Source organism: Podarcis cretensis, assembly GCF_951804945.1.
Source record: "Podarcis cretensis genome assembly, chromosome: 8".
Lineage (NCBI taxonomy): Eukaryota > Metazoa > Chordata > Lepidosauria > Squamata > Lacertidae > Podarcis > Podarcis cretensis.
In genome coordinates this window covers 38,371,335-38,391,694 of record NC_137177.1, presented here as the reverse complement: position 1 = coordinate 38,391,694, position 20,360 = coordinate 38,371,335, and the positions used below count along the sequence as shown (strand labels likewise).

General features: G+C 47.2%; 3 protein-coding genes across 4 annotated transcripts in view; 1 reads left to right on the top strand and 2 right to left on the bottom strand.

The window, feature by feature from the left end:
* WDR59 (WD repeat domain 59) overlaps nt 1-2,775 on the bottom strand; it is a 44,507-nt gene extending 41,732 nt beyond the window's left edge. For both annotated transcript variants that reach the window (XM_079989061.1, XM_079989062.1), the window contains exon 1: nt 2,697-2,775. In XM_079989061.1, coding sequence (XP_079845187.1) covers nt 2,697-2,750 — 54 coding nt within the window. In that variant the 5' untranslated portion in view covers nt 2,751-2,775. The remainder of the gene's footprint in view (nt 1-2,696) is intronic.
* Nucleotides 2,776-8,983: 6,208 nt separating this feature from the next.
* LOC307223416 (uncharacterized protein) lies at nt 8,984-11,308 on the bottom strand (the record flags this gene model as incomplete). Its single annotated transcript, XM_079989384.1, has 3 exons — nt 8,984-10,048; nt 10,300-11,233; nt 11,286-11,308. The coding sequence occupies 2 exons, from the start codon at nt 11,306-11,308 to the stop codon at nt 10,300-10,302; spliced, it is 957 nt and encodes a 318-aa protein (XP_079845510.1). The 3' UTR covers nt 8,984-10,048.
* Nucleotides 11,213-20,360, top strand: part of ZNRF1 (zinc and ring finger 1) — a 27,591-nt gene continuing 18,443 nt past the window's right edge. The window contains exon 1 of the mRNA XM_079988495.1: nt 11,213-11,802. Within this exon, the coding sequence (XP_079844621.1) occupies nt 11,307-11,802 (496 nt within the window). The 5' untranslated portion in view covers nt 11,213-11,306. The remainder of the gene's footprint in view (nt 11,803-20,360) is intronic.

Here is a 20,360-nt window from a genome sequence, read left to right as displayed (position 1 = left end):
CCCCCAATGGCACACTCTTCCGTTGTCCCTTGTCTTGAGACAGATGCCAACAAGAAGAAAGGAGATTCTGACTAAGCATCAGGAAGAGCTCTCTGACAGCAAGAGCTGTTGATGGTGGAACAGTCTCGCTTGGAAAGTGGTGGACTCTCCTTCACTGGAGGTTTTTAAGAAGAGGTTGGATGGCCATCTGCCATGGATGCTTTAGCTGAGATTCCTGCATAACATAGGTTGGACTAAACGATCCTCAGGGTCCCTTCCAACCTTACAATTCTATGATTCTATGAGCTAACATCATTCATTATCCATGACCACAGGACATGCTGGCTAGGACCAATAGAAATCCAAGTCCAACATCTAGAGAGCCACATGCTCCCTACTCTGAAAAACACCTGTCCTTTCCCCCGCCACTTTTCAAAGAATCACATGCTGTCAATGGCCGGAACCACTGGAAGCACCTACTGTTCCAGAGGCAGGGAGAGGGAGGCTTGTTTCTCTTTCCTGAGTAATTTTATTTGGTAACAATGCAGGAAATATCTCCCCCAGTGCCTGCACATGATGATCAGCATGCTTTGCAGGGAATGGTTTCACAGACCAGCCTGAGACTTGAGCCAGGCCTAATTAATCCCAGAGACTGCAGGTTGGCTATTGTAAGGATGCTTGCCTAGATGAACCATTTGCATGATACACCAGGGTGTTTCTTGTGGGGAGAAGGAGACAGGTGGGTCCTGTAGCACTAACAAAATTATTTACTATGGCGTAAGTTTCCTGAAAGGGACGCAGGTGGCGCTGTGGGTTAAAGCCTCAGCGCCTAGGACTTGCCGATCAAAAGGTCGGCGGTTCGAATCCCTGCAGCGGGGTGCGCTCCCGCTGCTCGGTCCCAGCGCCTGCCAACCTAGCAGTTCGAAAGCACCTCCGGGTGCAAGTAGATTAAATAGGGACCGCTTACCAGCGGGAAGGTAAACGGCGTTTCCGTGTGCGGCTCTGGCTCTGGCTCTGGCCAGAGCAGCGATGTCACGCTGGCCACGTGACCCGGAAGTGTCTCCGGACAGCGCTGGCCCCTGGCCTCTTAAGTGAGATGGGCGCACAACCCCAGAGTCTGTCAAGACTGGCCCGTACGGGCAGGGGTACCTTTACCTTTACCTTTAAGTTTCCTGAAAAGTGGGCTTAAGTCCACAAAAGCTTATGCTGCAATACAATGATTTTTTGGTGGACTACCTGGAAATTGCTGAGGTTTTTGGTCAGAGCGCTTAATAATATTTTTTGCTGCTGTTCTACAAATCGAAATATATAATGTTTTAATAACCACAATTGAGCCTTTCTAGAGATGAGTGAAGAAAAATAAAAACACTTTCTTCAATACCAGCACCATCATGAAAAACAGCACCTTATTTGTTGCATAATTCTGAAGTTAGTTCTTTCACTTGTTCTACCTCCACTGTTCAATGTCAGCTGCTGGGAATCCCAAGTGAGAAGAGTTGCTGTTGCACTCAGGTCCTGCTTTCAGGCTTCCCTTTGAGGCATCACATTGACCACTAGGAGAACAAGATGCTAGACTAGTTTGGCCTTTGACCTGATGTTATTATGAAAAACATGGGCCATGAATGCCCGTTAAGCTGGCAAAGTTTCAGAAAAAATAGTAGACCTGGTATCCATCATCTGGAAAAAAAGGTTATTATTAAGCTTATTCATGATCTTGTAGAAAGGCATCTAAAAGCAACATACAGCATAAAGGTAAAGGTACCCCTGCCCGTACGGGCCAGTCTTGACAGACTCTGGGGTTGTGCGCCCATCTCACTTAAGAGGCCAGGGGCCAGCGCTGTCCGGAGACACTTCCGGGTCACGTGGCCAGCGTGACATCGCTGCTCTGGCGAGCCAGAGCCGCACACGGAAACGCCGTTTACCTTCCCGCTGGTAAGCGGTCCCTATTTATCTACTTGCACCCGGAGGTGCTTTCGAACTGCTAGGTTGGCAGGCGCTGGGACCGAGCAGCGGGAGCGCACCCCGCCGCAGGGATTCGAACCGCCGACCTTTCACCACTAAATACAAACTAAGCTCACACTACTATTTGAAAACCCCTCATATTGCTCTTTTTCTAAACAAGTTGCCCTTTCCATTCTATTGTACCTTCAAAAAATGCTTGCTGTAACAATCTTATGTTGAGAGCTTTGTGAGGTCTACCTAAAAAGTGGTATATAACTACTGTAAATAAATGGGCCTCTTAGGTGACCACAGGACTCTTAGACCTTGACTACAGCCTTGAACACAGCCACGCTTAATAAATTATGTTCTTAAAAACTCCCTCCACACATACACACACATACACTTGGGCTTGCCATCAAGTCTGGTGAAGAGTTCTGCAGAACTCGATTTTTTTGCAGCGTTTTGGTTGGCCTGACAAAGGTGTTGCCCAAAACTGGATTTGGAAGTTTTCAGTTAAGGCGAAGCCAGCCCTCTTCAGCAAACCACGAAGGAAGGAGAGGTGCCCCAAGTACACCAGAGGACGCCCCCCACCCCGTGTGACGCGTCAAGGGACATGGGTGCACCCCACCCATGGGTGGTAGGTAGGAAGGAACAGAGGGGGAGACAGCTGCTGCCCTCCCCTCCCAGGGAAGAAACTTGTATGGGAAGGAAGAGACCTCAAAACAAAAGCCCCGCCAGCCATCCCGCTTCGGCGCAAGCCGAGGAGACCCGGTTACCTGCGAGTCCCGAAACTCCACCACAACATTCTCGCTACTCCAGCGCGCCGCCATCTTGGACTGCCCAGGAAGCAGCTGGAGCAAGGGACGCCGCAGGCGGGCGTGACGCAACGCGCGTCGCGCTCGAGGCCTGCCGGGAAATGTAGTCCAGCCTTAAGGAGGCCTGAGGAAGAGCGTGTGGCTCGCCTGTAGCGTTTTATACGCTCCGGCGCCCCACCCACCCCACCTGCACCGTCTCCTCCAATAAAATATAATAAAATACAGCCTTCCCTCGCTTCTCGTTTTGGGACTGGGTAGGGTTTAAAAATACGTGGAGCCAATATTCAGTTTCTTAAATTGCAAGGGGTAAGGAAGTCACATCTTGTGGAAGCCAGACGTGCTGCGGTTGGTTGGGAGTGGGGTGTACTTGCGGCATGCTCAGAAGCTCGTTTCCTCATATTTATTAATTTGTTAATTGGTCTCTTAAAGCCGCTTTCCTGGTCCAGCTCATCCAAAGCGGTTTGCAACATTTTAATACCCAACAATGGCAGAACAATAAACTGGACAACCAATAAAGAAGCCAATTAAACAGCATGATTTCTAGGCAATAAAACAATATCACATGAGGGAGGGAGGGGTAAGAAGCCCAACACTATTTCCCGGGTTCGTTGGAAGCTGCCTTATACAGTTTCAGATATTTGGTCTTACGTGAACTTGGGGATGTGGTACAGTGAAAGGCTTTAAAAGAGAACTGAACAAATTCATGTGGGATAAGGCTACCAACGGCTACAAGCCACAATGGCTATGCTCTGCCTACACTGCTGAAGCCACTGCGTCTTTCTTGAAAACCAGTTGCTTGGAATTGCAGCAGGAGAGAGCGTCCTCGGGTTCAAATCTGGTTGGCATGTCATTGGCCATTGTGAGAACAGAATGTTGGATAAGATGGGACACTTGCCTGGTGCACAGCAAGCCTTTCTTATGTTCTTGTGTCCCTCCAGCACAGAAAGATGCAGTAAAAGTATGTTCATATTACACTGTAGCAGGCTTATTTTACATTGATTTCTCCTAACAGTTGAAAACAAGCTCTGCCGTCTAGTGGCCCCTGGTACAAATGTTAAGCCCTGGGGGGCATTCAGTTCCCATCCATGATGAAGGGTTCTGAGATGCACCTGCTATCTACAGTAACAAAACTCCAATAGAAGAGATGTTTTATGTTGCAGCAGTGTCCCGCTCCCCTCGCAAAGAAAACCTGAAATTGGGCTTAATATTAGAGTATTAAGAATAAAAATTGCTCAGAGGAGCTCCAACCTGTAGATCCCTCTGAGACGTTAAGATAGTAGGCGGCTTTGGAGTGGGCGCAGCTGCTCTATAAGCAAAAGAATTAAGTTTCAAAAGCAGGCAAATGAGACTATTGAGCAGCAAAAGATATAGGGCTGAGATCCATTGGGCCACCCCCTAACTACACCCCTGGTTATGGTTCACACTGAAGAAGAGGGATTTAAAGCGTTATATGCTAATGTTCAATGTTGTTGTCCCCCCAACACTGGCTTACTGCTGCACATGGTCACTGTGTTAAAAACCAGTGAATCTTTACTTTGGTCAATGAATTCCACAAGCTGATTATGGGTGTTCCAGACATCCTGTTCATTGAGGATCCATCCTGATTTGTTTGCAAAGGAGGCTGACAACGTTGGTCATTTACTGACTATTCAGCCATTTTGGGGGGTGCTAGGCAGTGGCTGCGTACACACCATACATTTAAAGCACATGGCTTCCCTCAAATAATCTTGGGAACTATAGTTTGACCTCTGCAGAGCTACAGTTCGCAGCACCCTGAACAAATAAGTTTCCTCATAATTCTTTGGAGCAGTAATGTGCTTTAACTGTGCACTAAATGTATGGTGTGTACGTGGCCAAAGTTGTGTCAAGCAAATGTTAGCCTGCACTTTCCAGAGATTTTTCCCATTACTTTCCTTATCTCAAAAAGTCTGATCTTTTTTTTTTTTTTTAAATGATATTTATTAAGTTTCACAAAATATAACAAACTTCAAAACAACAGACAACAGACATCAGAAATACAAACAATATAAAAAAAAAACATAGAAACAAAAAAAACATACAGAAAATTCAACATAATAGTAAAAGAAGCATTAAAAGACAACTCTGGTTCATTCTAATGGTCTTCAAAACCTTATTTTCCTTGCTTCCTCCCGCCTTCCCTTCTTGTATTCCACTTTAAAAGTTTTTTTCAGCAAGCTCATTCAAATTCGTTTTATCCTTTATCTTTCCCTTTGTACACTTCCTTATCCTAATCATAATCACTGGATCCCCATCATTTCATTTACACTGCCCTTAGCACTCATAAATTTTACAATGATTTTGTAGATAAACTTTGAACTTCTTCCAGTCTTCTTCCACCAACTCTTCTCCTTGATCTCGGATTCTGCCGGTCATTTCTGCCAGTTCCATATAGTCTATTACTTGTATCTGCCATTCTTCCAAGGTGGGTAGATCCTGTGTCTTCCAGTGTTTTGCGATGAGTATTCTTGCTGCTGCAGTAGCATACATAAAAAAGGTTCTATCCTTCTTTGGCACCAATTGGCCGACCATGCCCAGGAGAAAGGCCTCTGGTTTCTTTAGGAAAGTGTATTTAAATATCTTTTTCATTTCATTATAAATCATCTCCCAGAAAGCCTTAATCCTTGGGCACGTCCACCAAAGGTGAAAAAATGTACCTTCAACCTCTTTACATTTCCAACATTTATTATCGGGCAAATGATAGATTTTTGCAAGCTTGACTGGGGTCATGTACCACCTATACATCATTTTCATAATATTCTCTCTTAAGGCATTACATGCCGTAAATTTCAAACCGGTGGTCCACAACCGTTCCCAGTCAGCAAACATAATGTTATGACCAATATCTTGTGCCCATTTTATCATAGCAGATTTAACCGTTTCATCCTCAGTATTCCATTTCAGCAGCAAGTTATACATTCTCGACAATACCTTAACCCTGGGTTCTAATAATTCAGATTCCAGCTTCGATTTTTCCACCTGGAAGCCAATTTTCCTGTCCATATTATAGGCCTCTCTTATTTGAAAATAATGTAACCAGTCACGCACCTTATCTTTAAGTTTCTCATAACTCTGCAATTTCCATTTATCTCCCTCCTGCTCCAAAATTTCACAATATTTTGGCCATTTAGATTCCATGTTAAGTTTTTTTAAGGCCTTAGCCTCCATTGGAGAAAGCCACCTTGGGGTTTTATTCTCCAAAAGATCTTTGTATCTGATCCAAACATTAAACAGCGCTTTCCTGACAATATGATTTTTGAACGACCTTTGTACTTTATCCTTGCCATACCACAAATATGCATGCCATCCAAAAGCATTATCATACCCTTCCAAATCAAGAATGTCTGTGTTCTCAAGAAGTAGCCATTCCTTCAGCCAGCAAAAAGCTGCCGCCTCATAATATAGTTTAAAGTCCGGCAGGGCAAACCCCCCTCTCTCCTTCACGTCAGTAAGAATTTTATATTTAATTCTGGGCTTTTTGCCCTGCCAGACAAATCTAGAAATTTCTTTTTGCCACTTCTTGAAACAATCCATCTTGTCAATTATCTGTAGTGATTGGAACAAAAACAGTAATCTTGGCAATACATTCATTTTAATTACTGCTATTCTACCCAGTAAGGATAATTTTAAATTTGTCCATATTTCAAGATCTTTTTTCACTTCAGACCAACATTTTTTATAGTTATCCTTAAATAAATTAACATTCTTTGAAGTCATATTCACCCCTAGGTACTTTGTTTTTTTCACCACTGTTAAACCTGTTTCTCTCTGAAACCTGTCCTTCTCCATTTGTGTTAGGTTCTTCTCTAAAACCATAGTTTTTGATTTGTTGAGTTTAAACCCTGCCACTTGACCAAACTCTTGTATTAATTCCAAGGCTCTTCTAGTACTAGGGATTGGCTCCTGTAATGTCAAAACTAGGTCATCTGCATAGGCTTTTAATTTATAATGTTTCACTCCGACCTGTATACCCTGAATCTGTTGGTCCCTTCTAATCATGTTCAGCAATATCTCCAGGACTGAAATAAAAAGTAGAGGGGAGATTGGGCAGCCTTGTCGTGTCCCTTTCTCTATCTTAACTTCTTCTGTAACCGCATTATTCACAATTAACTTTGCCCAAAAAGTCTGATCTTTTGAGGGAAGCAGGTTTATTGCACATGACCTCCCAACCAACTGTAATTGCATTGCCTGAATTTGCCAGTATGTGACAGAATCCCACTAGAAAAAAGTGACAGACTGGGGAGTGCCCTATAAAAAGAAAACGAGGTTCTGCACGTGGATGGCAGTTGTGGACGTGGACAATCCATTTCCTCAACTTTCTACAACTAGGTGTATTCCAAAGAGCAACCCTATCATTGGATGTTGGGCTGCAAGCCTATCGGCCTGAATATAAAGATACAGGTTCAAGATCACTTCCTTTGCATCAGGTGAGCTTCCCAACCAGCTAGATGAGCTCTCTAGCTTTTCTGCTATGTGTGTCAGTGGCTATTTTTAGAGCCCTCTTGGGCATGGAAGTGAGCCTGGAATAAAATCATTGGAAAAACAGACAAAAGGTGGGTTTCCTCTCTGCCACCAGCACTGTTAGCCACAGCTTTAGCAGAATCCCTTTCTTACCTTCTGTACAGAGCACTTTATGCAACTCACTGTGAATTTGCTGGACAGAATTTGGTCCTTTATGCATTCACACTCTGGTCCTAAAGTTCTGGGGTCTACAAATATGGGAGACTGGCCATCAGGGTTGACTTGGGCAGGACTAGGTAGAAGGTAGATATGCAGTAGATCAGCAAGGATTCTGACTCTTAACAGCCCCAAAATGACCTCTGGACTCCCCACTGTTGAAACCAACAAAGGGCGGGGGGCGTCAGATATGTGGAAAGACACCTAATTCAGTTCTGATACCCTAGTTCCTGGGCACAAAATTGTAAGTCAGGGGAAGTGAACATGGTCCCTACATCTTGTTGGATTTCTCTCATTAGCTCCAGCCAGCATAATCAATGGTCACAGATGATGGGAGTTGTAGTCCAGCAGCATCTGAAGGCCACTTGAGGTTATAGTGAAAAATGATGTAGAATTTGCAAGCTGGAAGTCTGCCCACCCATGTTTTAGCATAATTGCCAGTGTGAAGAGTGCACTTACCTTGCACTTTTATGAGACTCCCCTAAAAACACTGGACAGAATGGCTGTGTCCTTGCTACAGGACTGCGGAGCAATGTTAGGTGAAATTTGAGAACACATACAAGGAGCACAATACAAAATGAAGTGCAAAAAATATGGGAGTAGAACAGGATAGGTTATGCATCTGTGGCTTCATCTTAAGAATGTAATCTTCTGGGGGGAGATGATGGTGGTGCTATATAAATAATAATTGATTCTGTGTACTTGTGTGTGTATGTTAGTACTAGAAAAGAAGAAAGTGTTCAAGAGATGTGGGGGATATGCATGAACTCCGTTTTCAAAGGCCAAGAGGGCTGTCTTCTGTCCTTGTTCCCACCCAGTGTTTCACACCACACATGATCAACAGTGCAATCCTATACAAGTCTACACAAAAACTCCCATTAAGAACAATGGGATTGACTTCCTAGTAAGAGGGTATAGAATTGCACCCTAAAACTCAGGAGACCTATATAGCTGGTCAACTACTTAGCTCTGCTATTTTTCGCTATTCTTATTAAATATCAAATTCCCATCTGAACTAAATATGCATTTCCAAAAACCTGACTGTTTTATATTTGTGCTTATAAAATTCCTATTTATTATTCGATTTTTTAAAAAGTCTCCACAACAAATGTTTGTGTAACACAATGAAGCACACATTTGCTTGAAAGTATGTCTCACTGCAGTTTCAAATAGAATACCGAATTATTTTGTAACCATATTTAAAAAAGAAACCCAAAGCAGTCCTGGGACCCTTGGTGTGAATCAACCCCCCTCCCCATGGCAGGACCTAGTATGTGGTCAGATGGCACAGAAAGCCACCATAGTTCCTGAAGCTAAGCTGGTTTGGGCCTGTTTGGTACCTGGATGGGTTGATAACAGGTATGCTTCTTTGGGCTCCTTGATGAAAGAAAGGTGGAATATAAATGTAGAAAGTATCATAAAATCAAAACCCTCTTAGGGCCACAGAAGAGTGTAACTGGGAGCTGTATGGTGGAATGCAGTATAGCTTCAAATCAAGCAACATCACTTAACATCTGAGAACCTGCTCCTCTTGTTCCTTATGACTTCAATCATTTATTTTATTTATTTATTTCATAAAATTTTTACATTGCTTGATAGTAAAAAAACTTCAAAGTAGTTTACAAAAAGATAAAAGAATCAAGTCAAGAAAAATGTCCCTCCCCCACAATAGGAGTCAATAACCTCTGGAACATCCGAAATAACTCCGCTGAACAGCTACTAGAAGATGCAACGCAAGCTGCAAAATGAGGCTTCTTTGCAGCCCACACTACCACATGGTAGGCACAAGTGTGGGCACATGGTTAGGCACAAGCGAGACTTGCACCACTTGTGTTCCAGTCTTCATCCGGCCTGTTTCAAAGTCCAGAGCTCCTCAGAATACCAAGGAGCTAGTTGCTCAGACTCCAAAATGCCAGAGAGGATGCTCAAGAACGATTGTGTCTGCCACCCATTTCAGCTCGCTATTCCATCGCAAGACCAGGGTTTCACCAGGACCTCTAGCTTTATCCACTGGAAAATCCCCCAGAGCATTCAGGAACACATCACGTTCTACCAGTCTCTGAGGGTGGGCTGTCCTAATGGGCCCACCACACTTACAGGGAGGAATTGCTGTTGTCAGTCCAAGCATAACCAGATAATGGGCTGACCATGCCAAAGGTGTACATTGCATTTCTCCTATCTTCAGTCCATCCCACATATTACTAAGGGCAAAGATCACATCAAGGTGAGTCCTGCCTGGTGTGTTAGACTGTTGACCCTTTGAGAGAGACCCACAGTTGTCATGGGTCTCAGGCTTGTCCAACAGCAGCCTGTGTGTGGATATAGAAGTTGTAGCATCCTCCAGCAACACCTCAGCCAGCTAGATCAGGGTTGCTGCTGGATAACAGGGCAGTCAGTAAACCAGCAGCCTCCCTGATCTGTCTTTCTGGCCCCACACCAGGTGCAGACAATGTAAGCGCATCCCAAGGTCAAGAGGCTTCCTGGTGAAGGAGATGGTGCTCCTATAGCCAATAGCAACATCCTTGCCTTGACCCCTTAGTCTAACCTGGTGCAGTACCAAAAACCCAGGTGGGTATACTAGGTCAGGTCAGGTCCATCCAGCTCACTCACTCAAGTCTCTGTAATGCAAGGGAGAGAGGCCAGAACAAGGAATAGAGACGAAACACCTATGCCACCCCCCATAGTGGTCAGCACCCTGCACCTCACCCAAACAGTGGCTCCCCATGCCCAACACCCCTGGAATTGGAGGAGCATCTAGACCAGCATCCTATTCTCACACTGGCCAAACAGATGCCTGGGGGAAACCAGTAAGCAGGAACGGTGCACGAGAGCATTCTCTTCTCCTATGGTTCCCAGAAACCCCACTTACCTAGGAGCTAGTCCCAGTGGCCTTTGTGCTAATTACTCCCGAGTAAACGTGCGGGGAGGGGGGGTGGCGGTTGGGCAGCAGTCCGACCTTGCGCACAGTTTTCCCAGCAGCAAGCCCCGGGAAAGTAAGTGCGCCCACTAGGATGAGGCAGCCGTGCAGCGCGCGTTTACCGGGGCATCCCTCCCCGCTGCTTTTCACGGGGCTCGACTCCCCCGACAGTTTCACGCGAGGTGGGGAGGGAATCCTGGCGGCCCGCCCCGTCCACGCGCCCACCGCTCGCCCGCCCAGCCCTTGACGCAACCCCGTGGCGGGGGCGGAGAGAAGCTCCGGCGCAGGCGTCCTGCGCGCCTCTATTGTCTCTCCTCCGGCAGCCGGACGGCCAGAGGAACAGGCGGGAGGGAGCCCGCCAGCGAGGACACCCCCGCCCCCGACGGAAAGCGGCGCCTGGCCGAGGAGCGACGGGGACGCCGGCAAGGCCGCGCCGAGGCAGCCCTCGGGCGGGCAGGGCGGCAAGGAGAGCCAAGGGAGGGCCTGCGCTCGCTCGCTCGCTCCATGGCTGGCCGGGGCGCGCCTTGACGGAGCCCGCAGCAGCTGGGGCTGCTGTTCCTCCTGCGAGAGGCCGGCCTCGCCTTCCCCGCGCTTCGCCTGGATGCGGAGCGGCAGCGCCAGAGGACCCGCGCACAGAGGCCGGGGCCCCAGCGGCGGCGGCGGCGGCGGCGTCTTTCTTCCGTAGGGCGGGCCCCGGAGGCGGGGCAGCGCTGGCCCTGCTGCCTTGTAGCCGTGGATGAGCCCGGGAGGAGCAGCGGGCCGCCCGGTGGGGCGCGGCGTCGGACGGCGGCTGGGGCTGTTGCTGCTTGCGCTCGGAGCGAAGGAGGAGCGGCGGCGGCCGGAGCGGCGACGACGGCCGGGAGAGGATGCCCGGCTCCGGGGGCCGCTTTAGCTCCTAGTCCCCGGCGCGGGTGCCCCTGCTCGACCTCCCCGTCCACGGCGCTGCCGCCGCCAGCGGCATGGGCGGCAAGCAGAGCACGGCGGGCGCAACGGCCACGGGGCGCTCCCGGGGCGGGCCCTTGGCCGGCGTGTCGAGCGACGACAGCGCGGTGCCGCCGCCCGGGGGAGCCCCCCACTTCGGGCACTACCGGGGCGCGGGCGGCGGCGGAGGGCCCGCCATGGGCTTGCGCAGCCGCTCCGTCAGCTCCGTGGCCGGCGTGGGCGTAGGGCTGGGCATGGAGCCCGCCGCCGCCGGCAGCGTCCCCTTCGGCCTCTACACGGCGGCGGCTGCAGCGGGGGCCACCACCACCACGACAGCCGCGGCGGGAGCAGACTCGGAGCGGGGTCCCGGCGGCGGGTCGGGCGCGGACTCTACCCCTTACGCCCATGGCAACGGTTTCCAGGAGACGGGAGGCGGTCACCACAGAGACGGGATGCTCTACCTGGGGTCCAGGGCCTCGCTGGCTGATGCGCTGCCTCTGCACATCGGACCCCGGTGGTTCAGCTCGCACAGCGGTGAGTGTGCTCGTCCCCGCGGCCTTGTTTCCGGGCCTCCTTTCAGACAGTCATGGGGAACCGAGAAAACGAGAAAGGGAAACTGTGCAAGAAATACAATCCAGCAACATATCTATAGCATCATTTATTTATTTTTTGAGGGGGACCCAAATGCATCCTTCTTCCCTCTTGCCCCAAACACAAGGCCAGGGTCCCATTAGGTAGGCAGCAAAGATGCAGTCTTATCTGTGGTGAACTTGTCTTGCGCTTGGAGGTTCTGGGGGTTAAGTTTGCTGACACTTGAAGCCCTTGACAGGAGATTCAGAGTCCTTTGTTTTAAAGGTGAGGGTGGCTGTTGTCCTTGCTTGGTGGTGGTGGTGAGGAAAAGGTTTACTGTGAGCATGTTTAGAAGCATTCCTGTGCTCAAGGCCTGGCAAGTAGGTTTCATTTGTTTATATAATTTATGAAAGTACTTATAAATGGTATGTAGAATATCAATGCAGCATACAACCACATTTACAAGTCCCAAAAAGCATTAAATACAATATACAATCATAGAATGGTAAGGGATCCAAAGGGTCATCCAGTCCAATCTCCTGCAATGCAGGAATCACAGCTCAAGAATCCCTGACAGATAGCCATTGAACCTATCTTTAAAAACCTCCAATGAAGGAGACTCCCATCAGCTTCCAAGGGAGTCTGTTCCATTGTTGATCACGAGAAAGTTATTTCTAATGTTTAGTCAGAAGCTCCTTCCTGGTTATTTAAATCAGTTGGTTTGGGTCCCTGCTTTCTGAAGCAGCAGAAAACAAGCTTGCTTTGTCTTCCACGTGACAGCTTTTCAGATATTTGAAGATGGCTTTCAGATCACCTCTCCGATCTTCTCTTCTCCAGACTAAACATGCCCAACTCCCTCACAACCACTCATAAGGCTCGGTTTCCAGGCCATTAAAAATCCTGGTCACCCTACTCTGTACATGTTCTAGCTTGGCAATATTCTTCTTAAACTGTGGTGCCCAGAACTGGAGACAGAACTCCAGGTGAGGTCTAACCAAGGCAGAATAGAGCCGTACTGTTATAGTACTTCCCTTGACACACTATAGGTTCATAAAATGACTGGCTCATCTTTGAAAAGTTTATACCAGCAAATAAGCCTTTTGACAGCAGCAGCAGTGATTTGGGGTCAGTTTGTGCCCAGGCAGCACTTTGGAGTGCCCACCTGTTTGTTTGTTTGTTTGTTTGTTTGTTTGTTTCTGTTTAGGGTTGGGGTGGGGCCTGCTTTAGACATACAAGGAGATGCACCACTATTTAAGTGGTGTTTCTTTCCTTTCCCCCCATAGGAGCCCAGGGAAGCTAATAAAAACTGTACAAATAGAATTGTCAAACAATAATTTAAGCCCAACTATAGAATAACAGTAATGCTTCAACTGTTGAACTCCACTCCAGCTATTGTTGAATTGCCACTGTGACTTGTCTGGTGTAGCAGCTGAGGAAGTGATTACTGGGGTGTGGAGAGACTAAGGTAACAATCTGTCCTTTCTTACGGATGGCTGGCTATGGCAGTTTTGCAAGTATGGTCTGAGGCTTTGGCACATCACCTATCAATGCAAAAGAAAGCTGCCCAACAGACCGTGTTATTATTTATTAAATTTATATACTGCCCTTCAAAGATCTCAGGGCAGTTCACAAGATAAAAATGGTAGTTCTCTTGATTAATGGACAGTATTTTTCTTTTGCTCTTGGGAAAAGAGCAGGCTTTCATTGTATTCTCCCCCACTCCACCTCTCCCTCTGTCTTGGATTAAAGCTAGAAGGGGAATGTAGTAACTTGCTTTCTCACCAATATAAGAAATGATTTGCAGCTTGTGGACTCCCTTCGGGCATCTTGATGACCCATTATGTGCAGGATACTGGACTTAAATGGGCCTTTGGTCTGATCCAACAGATTTTTTGTGGAGCATGTTAACTTAGGGCTGTGTTTAATTGGAACAGATTTTAGAGTTGCAGGAATGTATGGCCTCTGTAGGCTGTTAAGTTATGGTAGGTAATTGAGGGTGATTTTAGTTTTCAAATCTCACTCTTTGTTTCTTACTAAATTACCTGAGCCTGGACACAGAGAATGAAGATAAGATCTGTGGGGCCTTGGAAAGTGGTATTTGGGCCTACTGCCCTCAGAGGTGTGTAGAACACATATTTGATAACTCATCTGGTAGAATTCTAGATAGGTGAGCACCCCAAACAGCTGGGGAGGCATCAGGTTAGCGAAGGCCATTTTAAGGGGAAGCTGAGAAAAGAAATTATCTGGGATGGAGAGTACAGAGATTTACAGTCCTGTCTTCTACATGTGAACTTGGAGGCAAGTCCTGGTAGGTTCCATGGGGTAAACTCTGATGTGTGTGTTCATAGTTTCCCTTCCACTATGCTGCAGGGAACAAGTGATGTAAAGATGAAGCAGTGCCTCCTAGCAAGGCAATTTGCAACCAGGTTCTGTCAGGAAGTGGAGGAAGTCCCTTTCATCTTGCGAGATATTTTAGACATCTATCTGTTGCCTGCCTAATTGATTAAAATATCCATTAGGCTAAATGATACAAGCAAATCTGATGAGTCCTGGTGCTTTCCAAGCTCATCTTCTTCCCTGTTAAATATATTTGCTACTTTGTTTTGCTTTGTCACCCTTGCCAATTAAATTCCTTCATAGTTAATGTAGTTCCTCTCCAAACCTTATGACCTGTCTTGTTTAAGAGCAGCAATGCTATATTTCTGTTTTTACAAAAGAAGAGCTCCATGTAACTGAGAAGCTTTACCATTTCTAATATTGCTCCATTCGTGGTGTCTCAGTTGGTCTGTGTGTTTTGCACCTCTGCAAGAGCAGTATGGCTACCAAGACATGCACAGAACCAAAATATTATACTGCCAGTACAGATTTGTGGTTAGTTGATGCTAATTTTCTGTGGACCAGCTGGCACAGACAAATCATGTATTGTTTGGAAAATAATTGCCTGGACCAAGTGGAGTGCATAGATTGTTTACAGCCACGATGTCTTCTTCACAGAGTGCAGCTCAGAGAGAAATTATTTAAAACCCATGTATTCTGTGTCCAGATAATTAGGTTAATCTTCCAATTAATGCTTTCCATCACCTTGATATTTCCCTGAGCAGCAGGGGGCTTTTCTGCTTGGCTATATCTGTGTTCAATATTCTTGATACCCTATTGCTGGAGGGGGAAGCTTTTCTTCCAAGGGGGGAGCGGGAGGGGGAGCACTGTGAAGGTCACAGCGCATGGGACTCATCTCCACTTCACTGGCTGCCTTTACATCTCTGACAGAAGATATCTGTGTTCATGGCTGTAAGAGCAGCGGACAGCTCCCACAAAACCTTAGTTCCTTTGCCATGTAATTGCAGCACTGCCTTGTGTAGCATTCAGAAAGCTGGCTCTTGAATTCATTTATAACCTTCCTGGGTATTTTATTTTATTAATTAATTTACTCTGGAAAACTCATGAAAAGCTGCCTTACATCAGCTCATACAGTTGATCCATCAGTATTGGCGACACTGACCGGCAGCAGCTCTCCAGGGTTTCAGATGGGGAACATGCATTCCCAGTCCTACCTGCTGATGCTACAGATTGAAGCTGGGACCTTTCATGTGCAAAGCGGATGGTCTACCTCTGAGCTACAGCTCTTGCCCATTTACTGAAAGTGGCATGCCTGGGTTCCCCAGGGTTTCTCATCTAGGTGCTGACCAGCCCCAGACCAGTTTGGCTTCAGCAAGGCTGCTGCATCAAGCTCCTGAAAGCCTGAGTTAGTTACTACTCCTTGATTCTTTGCCTGGGAGACTAACTCCCAGTCCCCCATTTCAAGCATCTTTATCAGTCACTTTGGTGGACTCCCCAAACTCAGCCTTGTCAATAAATTGACAAAAGAGAACAGCCTGCAAACTAGTAGTTCACCTGCCTGCACATGCCCAAGTTTAGTCATTTGTGACCTAAAAGGTGGAGGGCCCGGCGTTTCCAGGGAAGTGTGTTGCCTACTACAGGTTTCCAGGCAAGTGGCTATTTATAAGCCAAACAGCTGGTAGCCCCTCTCTGAAAGGAGGCTTCATTGCTAAAATGGACCTTGCAGAGAGCTGGGTTCAAGCAACTTTTCAAGGGTGGTTTCTCTTGCTCAATTGCCCTCCCTAAACATAAGAACATAAGAAGAGCCTGCTGGATCAGACCAAAGGGGGCCCATGTGGTTTTGCATCCTGTTTGTGCTGTGGTCAGCAAGACGCCTATAGAAAACCCATAAGCAGGACCCCAGTACAAGAGCCCCTCTCTTTCAGTTTCCAGCATCTGGTATTCAGAAGCATTGTTGCCTCCTGCTGGGTAGGCACAGCATAGCCCATCTCGGCTTTTGGCTTGCCTTTTGCAAGGGCTTAGCCTCAGTGTTTGGGGCTAAGTCTTCAATCTAGCACTTCTCTTATGAGAAAAGTCACTTGACAATTGTTGACTGTCTCTAGGTGGGGCTTTCTTGAGCAGCAGTTAGAGCTGGGTCAACATCTGTTTGCTCAGAGCCAACTAACCTTTTATTTAGATGTCTGTGGCAGCAGAAATGGGGCAGAGGTGAACATCTAGCTAATAAGACAGCAGACCTCCAAAAATGCAGCATTCCTGTTTTTTAATTAGTCACAGTAGGCGTTGTAGTGGATCCATATGGGTGAGTTTGAAGGCTGTCAGACAAGCGGTTATGGCCATTTCTTCCCAGTGAGTAGTATGACAAGGGAAGTCTCTCTCTCTCTCTCTTTTTTTAAGAAAAAGAACACTCTGCACACACAAACACTAATTATCTGACCTGTTGAGCCAGTGTGTTTGAGGCATACCATTTACCGTGGTATGCAACGGAAGTTGGGTCAACCTTGCCTTCAGGGCTTCATCCTGTGAGCTTAGCCACACAATTGATAGAGGAGGTGGTGCTTTTGAGCCATGTGGAGAGTTTGTTTTCCTCACCACTAAGTACCATAAAATGGTGGATTTGGAAGGGACACCCAAGGGTTATTTAGTCCAACTCCCTGCAGTGCAGGAATGAAGCAGCCACAGCTTGACCTCTTGCATCTAGGAGTGGAGGTGGGGAGCTGCTAGCACCACCTCCAAGAGAGATGCCTTGCTTCCATGCAGGTTCATTGCACAGAGATATAGCAAGGCCTGAACTTCCATTGTAACTGAAAGCTTATGGGTGTAGAGCAGTGTCGCTCCAGATCCTAGCATTGCTCTGATGGAAGCTCTGCTTACCTTGCATTGGAGGTTTGAGTGCGCAAAACCAGTCGTAGACCCGCAAGTGCCTTGTGATCACCATTGAGGCAGTCCCGTTTGGTGGTTCCTTGTGCTGAGCTGTTGGACAAGTGGAAGAAACACTTGCCAACCTAGCCTTCTGCAGTTTGTCCCTGTGATGTACTGGGGATTGCTTTACAGTACAAGAAACCGCATATGCCCACTAGTGAGCCATAAATAGGTCTTTTAAAAAAGAACTTGTATGGAGTCTTCTCTTGAGCAAGACCTCCCACCAGCCTTCGCCAACCCGCCGCCATCCAGCTGTTCTGCACCACAATTCCCATCATCCCCAGTCAGCACAGCAAAGGCTGGAGCGCACAGGCAGAGAATAACTTCCCTGGACTTGCAGTGGCTCTTCTCAGCCTTTCGCAAAGTTGGAAACAGCCCTTCTGTGAGTAGAAGAGGCTCTCTTGGTTAATGGAAGGGCACCTTTGGATCCAAGCTGTTATCTTTGTTTAAAAATGTATTCTTATTCTGTAACTACCAAGGCTGGTGGTGTTATTGGAGATGTGAATGGATATGGGTCTCGGGAGAGAGGGTTGGCCTTGGGTCTGGATGTGAAAAGGGCACTGTTATTATTGTTTATAGTTACCACTGTTTATGTACAGTGTGCCAACTTCCTTATAGATTCAGGGCATGATCTGAAGACCCGTGACGCAGCAACTGTAGGCCAGGTCTGGTCAGCTTCTGGGATGGGTGATTGCTTGGAAACAGTGGTGGACTTTGGGCTCTCAAATTCCAGTGTCACCCTGGGTGCTACTAAAATTCAGCATCCCCCAAGTCTAGTGGTCCATTCTACAGCATTGTTTTGGCACCCTCTGCAGCATGGTGCTCTACCCTATAATTCCCTCTGCTAGAAAACCCTTGGATAGTTTGCCTTGAGTTCTATAGAAGAAAGGAAGGAGGTAAATACCTTCCTGATAGGTATTTAGAGAATGGATTCGGTTGCTGGTGCATAATCAAGTTATAGATTTCATCAAGATAACGTGCAGAATTCTAACTTTATATGGGGTGTCCAACCTCTCAGCTACACACACGCAGCCAGCCATCAAAAGCACATTTGCTGAAGAGTGTTAAGCTGGTGTAGCATAGTGCTGGAGTGTTTGACTAGGCCCTGGGTTCAAATCCCCATTCAACCGTGAAGCTCACTGGGTGACCTTGGACCAGTCACTGTCTCATAGCCTAACCTACCTACCAGGGTTGTTGGGGTGGGGTGGGGGTGGGGGAACGAAGGCATGCCAGTTTGAGCTCCTTGGAGGAAAGGTGGGATAGAAATCAGATGGATGGATAAATAAATAGATAAATAAATATAAAGGCTTTGTGAACTAGATGTGAAACATGGGTATACCACTGGCATAGCTGTGCATTTCCTTGCTTGGAAGAAGGGGTTGCATGTGGAGCAGGAGGCAGCAGGAGTGTCCTTGGCAGAAAAAGAAAGGAGACAGGAGTCATCTACTTTCACATAGCAAGGCCGTTTCTGGGGTTTCTGTTTTCAGCATCTGTGCTCTGCAGGAAGCAGCGGCTTGTGTGTGCGGCTTAATACTTCCTATGGGAAAGGAAATGAACAGCCTGCCAAGAGAAGCTGCAAGCTGATCATTACCTGTTTGTTGTGAACTCATTGGCTGCACCTGGTGTGCCAGATACCACCGTTTCTGAAAATTGCCTCATTTAGAGAGTCACAACCCTCATCTTAAGACGGGGCTCTTCCTATGAAGCAAGGCTGGGGAACCTCTGGCCCTCCAGATGGGACTACGACTCACATCATTTCTGGCCAAGGACTCTTCAGGCTGAAGGTAGACATAATATGGAAGGGGGACATGACTCCTGCAGTGAAAGCCCAGCTTTGCTATGTGTGGGACAATACATTCATTTTGTCACGCCTAATGGCAATCTTGCTACACTTCTCCCCAACCTTCAGGTGGGCTGCTTGCCTTGCAGAAAGCAACATGCTCATACAAAAAGCTGTATTTTTCCACTTTTATGAAGTACACATTCATTTTTAAACACAAATATCTGGCAACGGAGAGGTCTTGATATCATGAGTGGTAGCTGTTGAAGTGGTTTTGGCGGCAGCTCACCTTTGCTGCAAACCTTCAGGAAGTTTGTTCAGCTTCTGCCCTGGAGAGGGCAAGTTGCATTTGGGCAGAATACGGCATCATGCATGTCTCCAAACAGGCACCGCTGCTTTGCAAATGATGCATCTTTCTAAGATAATGTTGAACCAAGATTGAAGACTGCTGCCTGGTTCCATCCAAATGTACAGCTTTCGGTTTGAATGTACAGCTGTAAAACATTTAGGCCCGAACCCTGCATGGGCTGAGTACAGCACAGCATCAATCAAATGAGCACATTGGGAGACCCCTCACAGAGATACAATTTGCAGAGTAGTTTAACAATCAATCCCTCTTTCAGGGAACTCCGGGAATTGTAGTTCTGTGCAGCAAATGGGGTCTCTAACAACTCTCAGCGCCCTTAACAAACTACAGTTCCCAGAATTCTTGGGGGGAAGCCATGACTGTTTAAAGTGGTATTAAAGGTAAAGGTAAAGGACCCCTGACAGTTAAGTCCAGTTGCGAACGACACTCGGGTTGCGGCGCTCATCTCGCTTTAAAGGCTGAGTGAGCTGGTGTTTGTCCGCTCCACAGACAGTTGTTCCGGGTCATCTGGTCAGCATGACTAAGCCGCTTCTGGCACAACGGAACACCAACACCAGAGCAGCGCACCTTCCCGCCGGAGTGGTACCTATTTATCTACTTGCACTTTTTGGGGTGCTTTCGAACTGCTAGGTTGGCAGGAGCAGGGACCGAGCAACGGGAGCTCACCCCGTCGTGGGGAATCGAAACGCCGACCACCTGATCGGCAAGCCTGAGAGGCTCAGCGGTTTAGAGGTGTGGATGTGGCCTTGTCTTTTCTTGGCCATGTGCCTTTCCTACTGTGCATTTTGTGAGTTGGCAATTTTTACTGTTCTTCCCCCTCTGCGCAATTGGTGTTACTACAGTTTTGGTTGTATTGGGTGTATTTTATTTTTTACCTCAGCAATTTCCTCCTTAGTTTGCCCTGTGTGTGTGCTTTTGTGTTCCTTTTGAAGAGGGATGGATTGTTAAACCATTCTGAGAACTGAGCAATTATCAATGCCTTTAACAAACTACACCTCCCATAATTCTTTGAGGGACACCATAACAGTTTAAAGTGATATGGCAGTCCTGTAAATATGTGGTGCGAATATGGCCTGGATGCCTTTCAGTTCTTGTGGAGCAGCTCCTTGGACCTTTTTT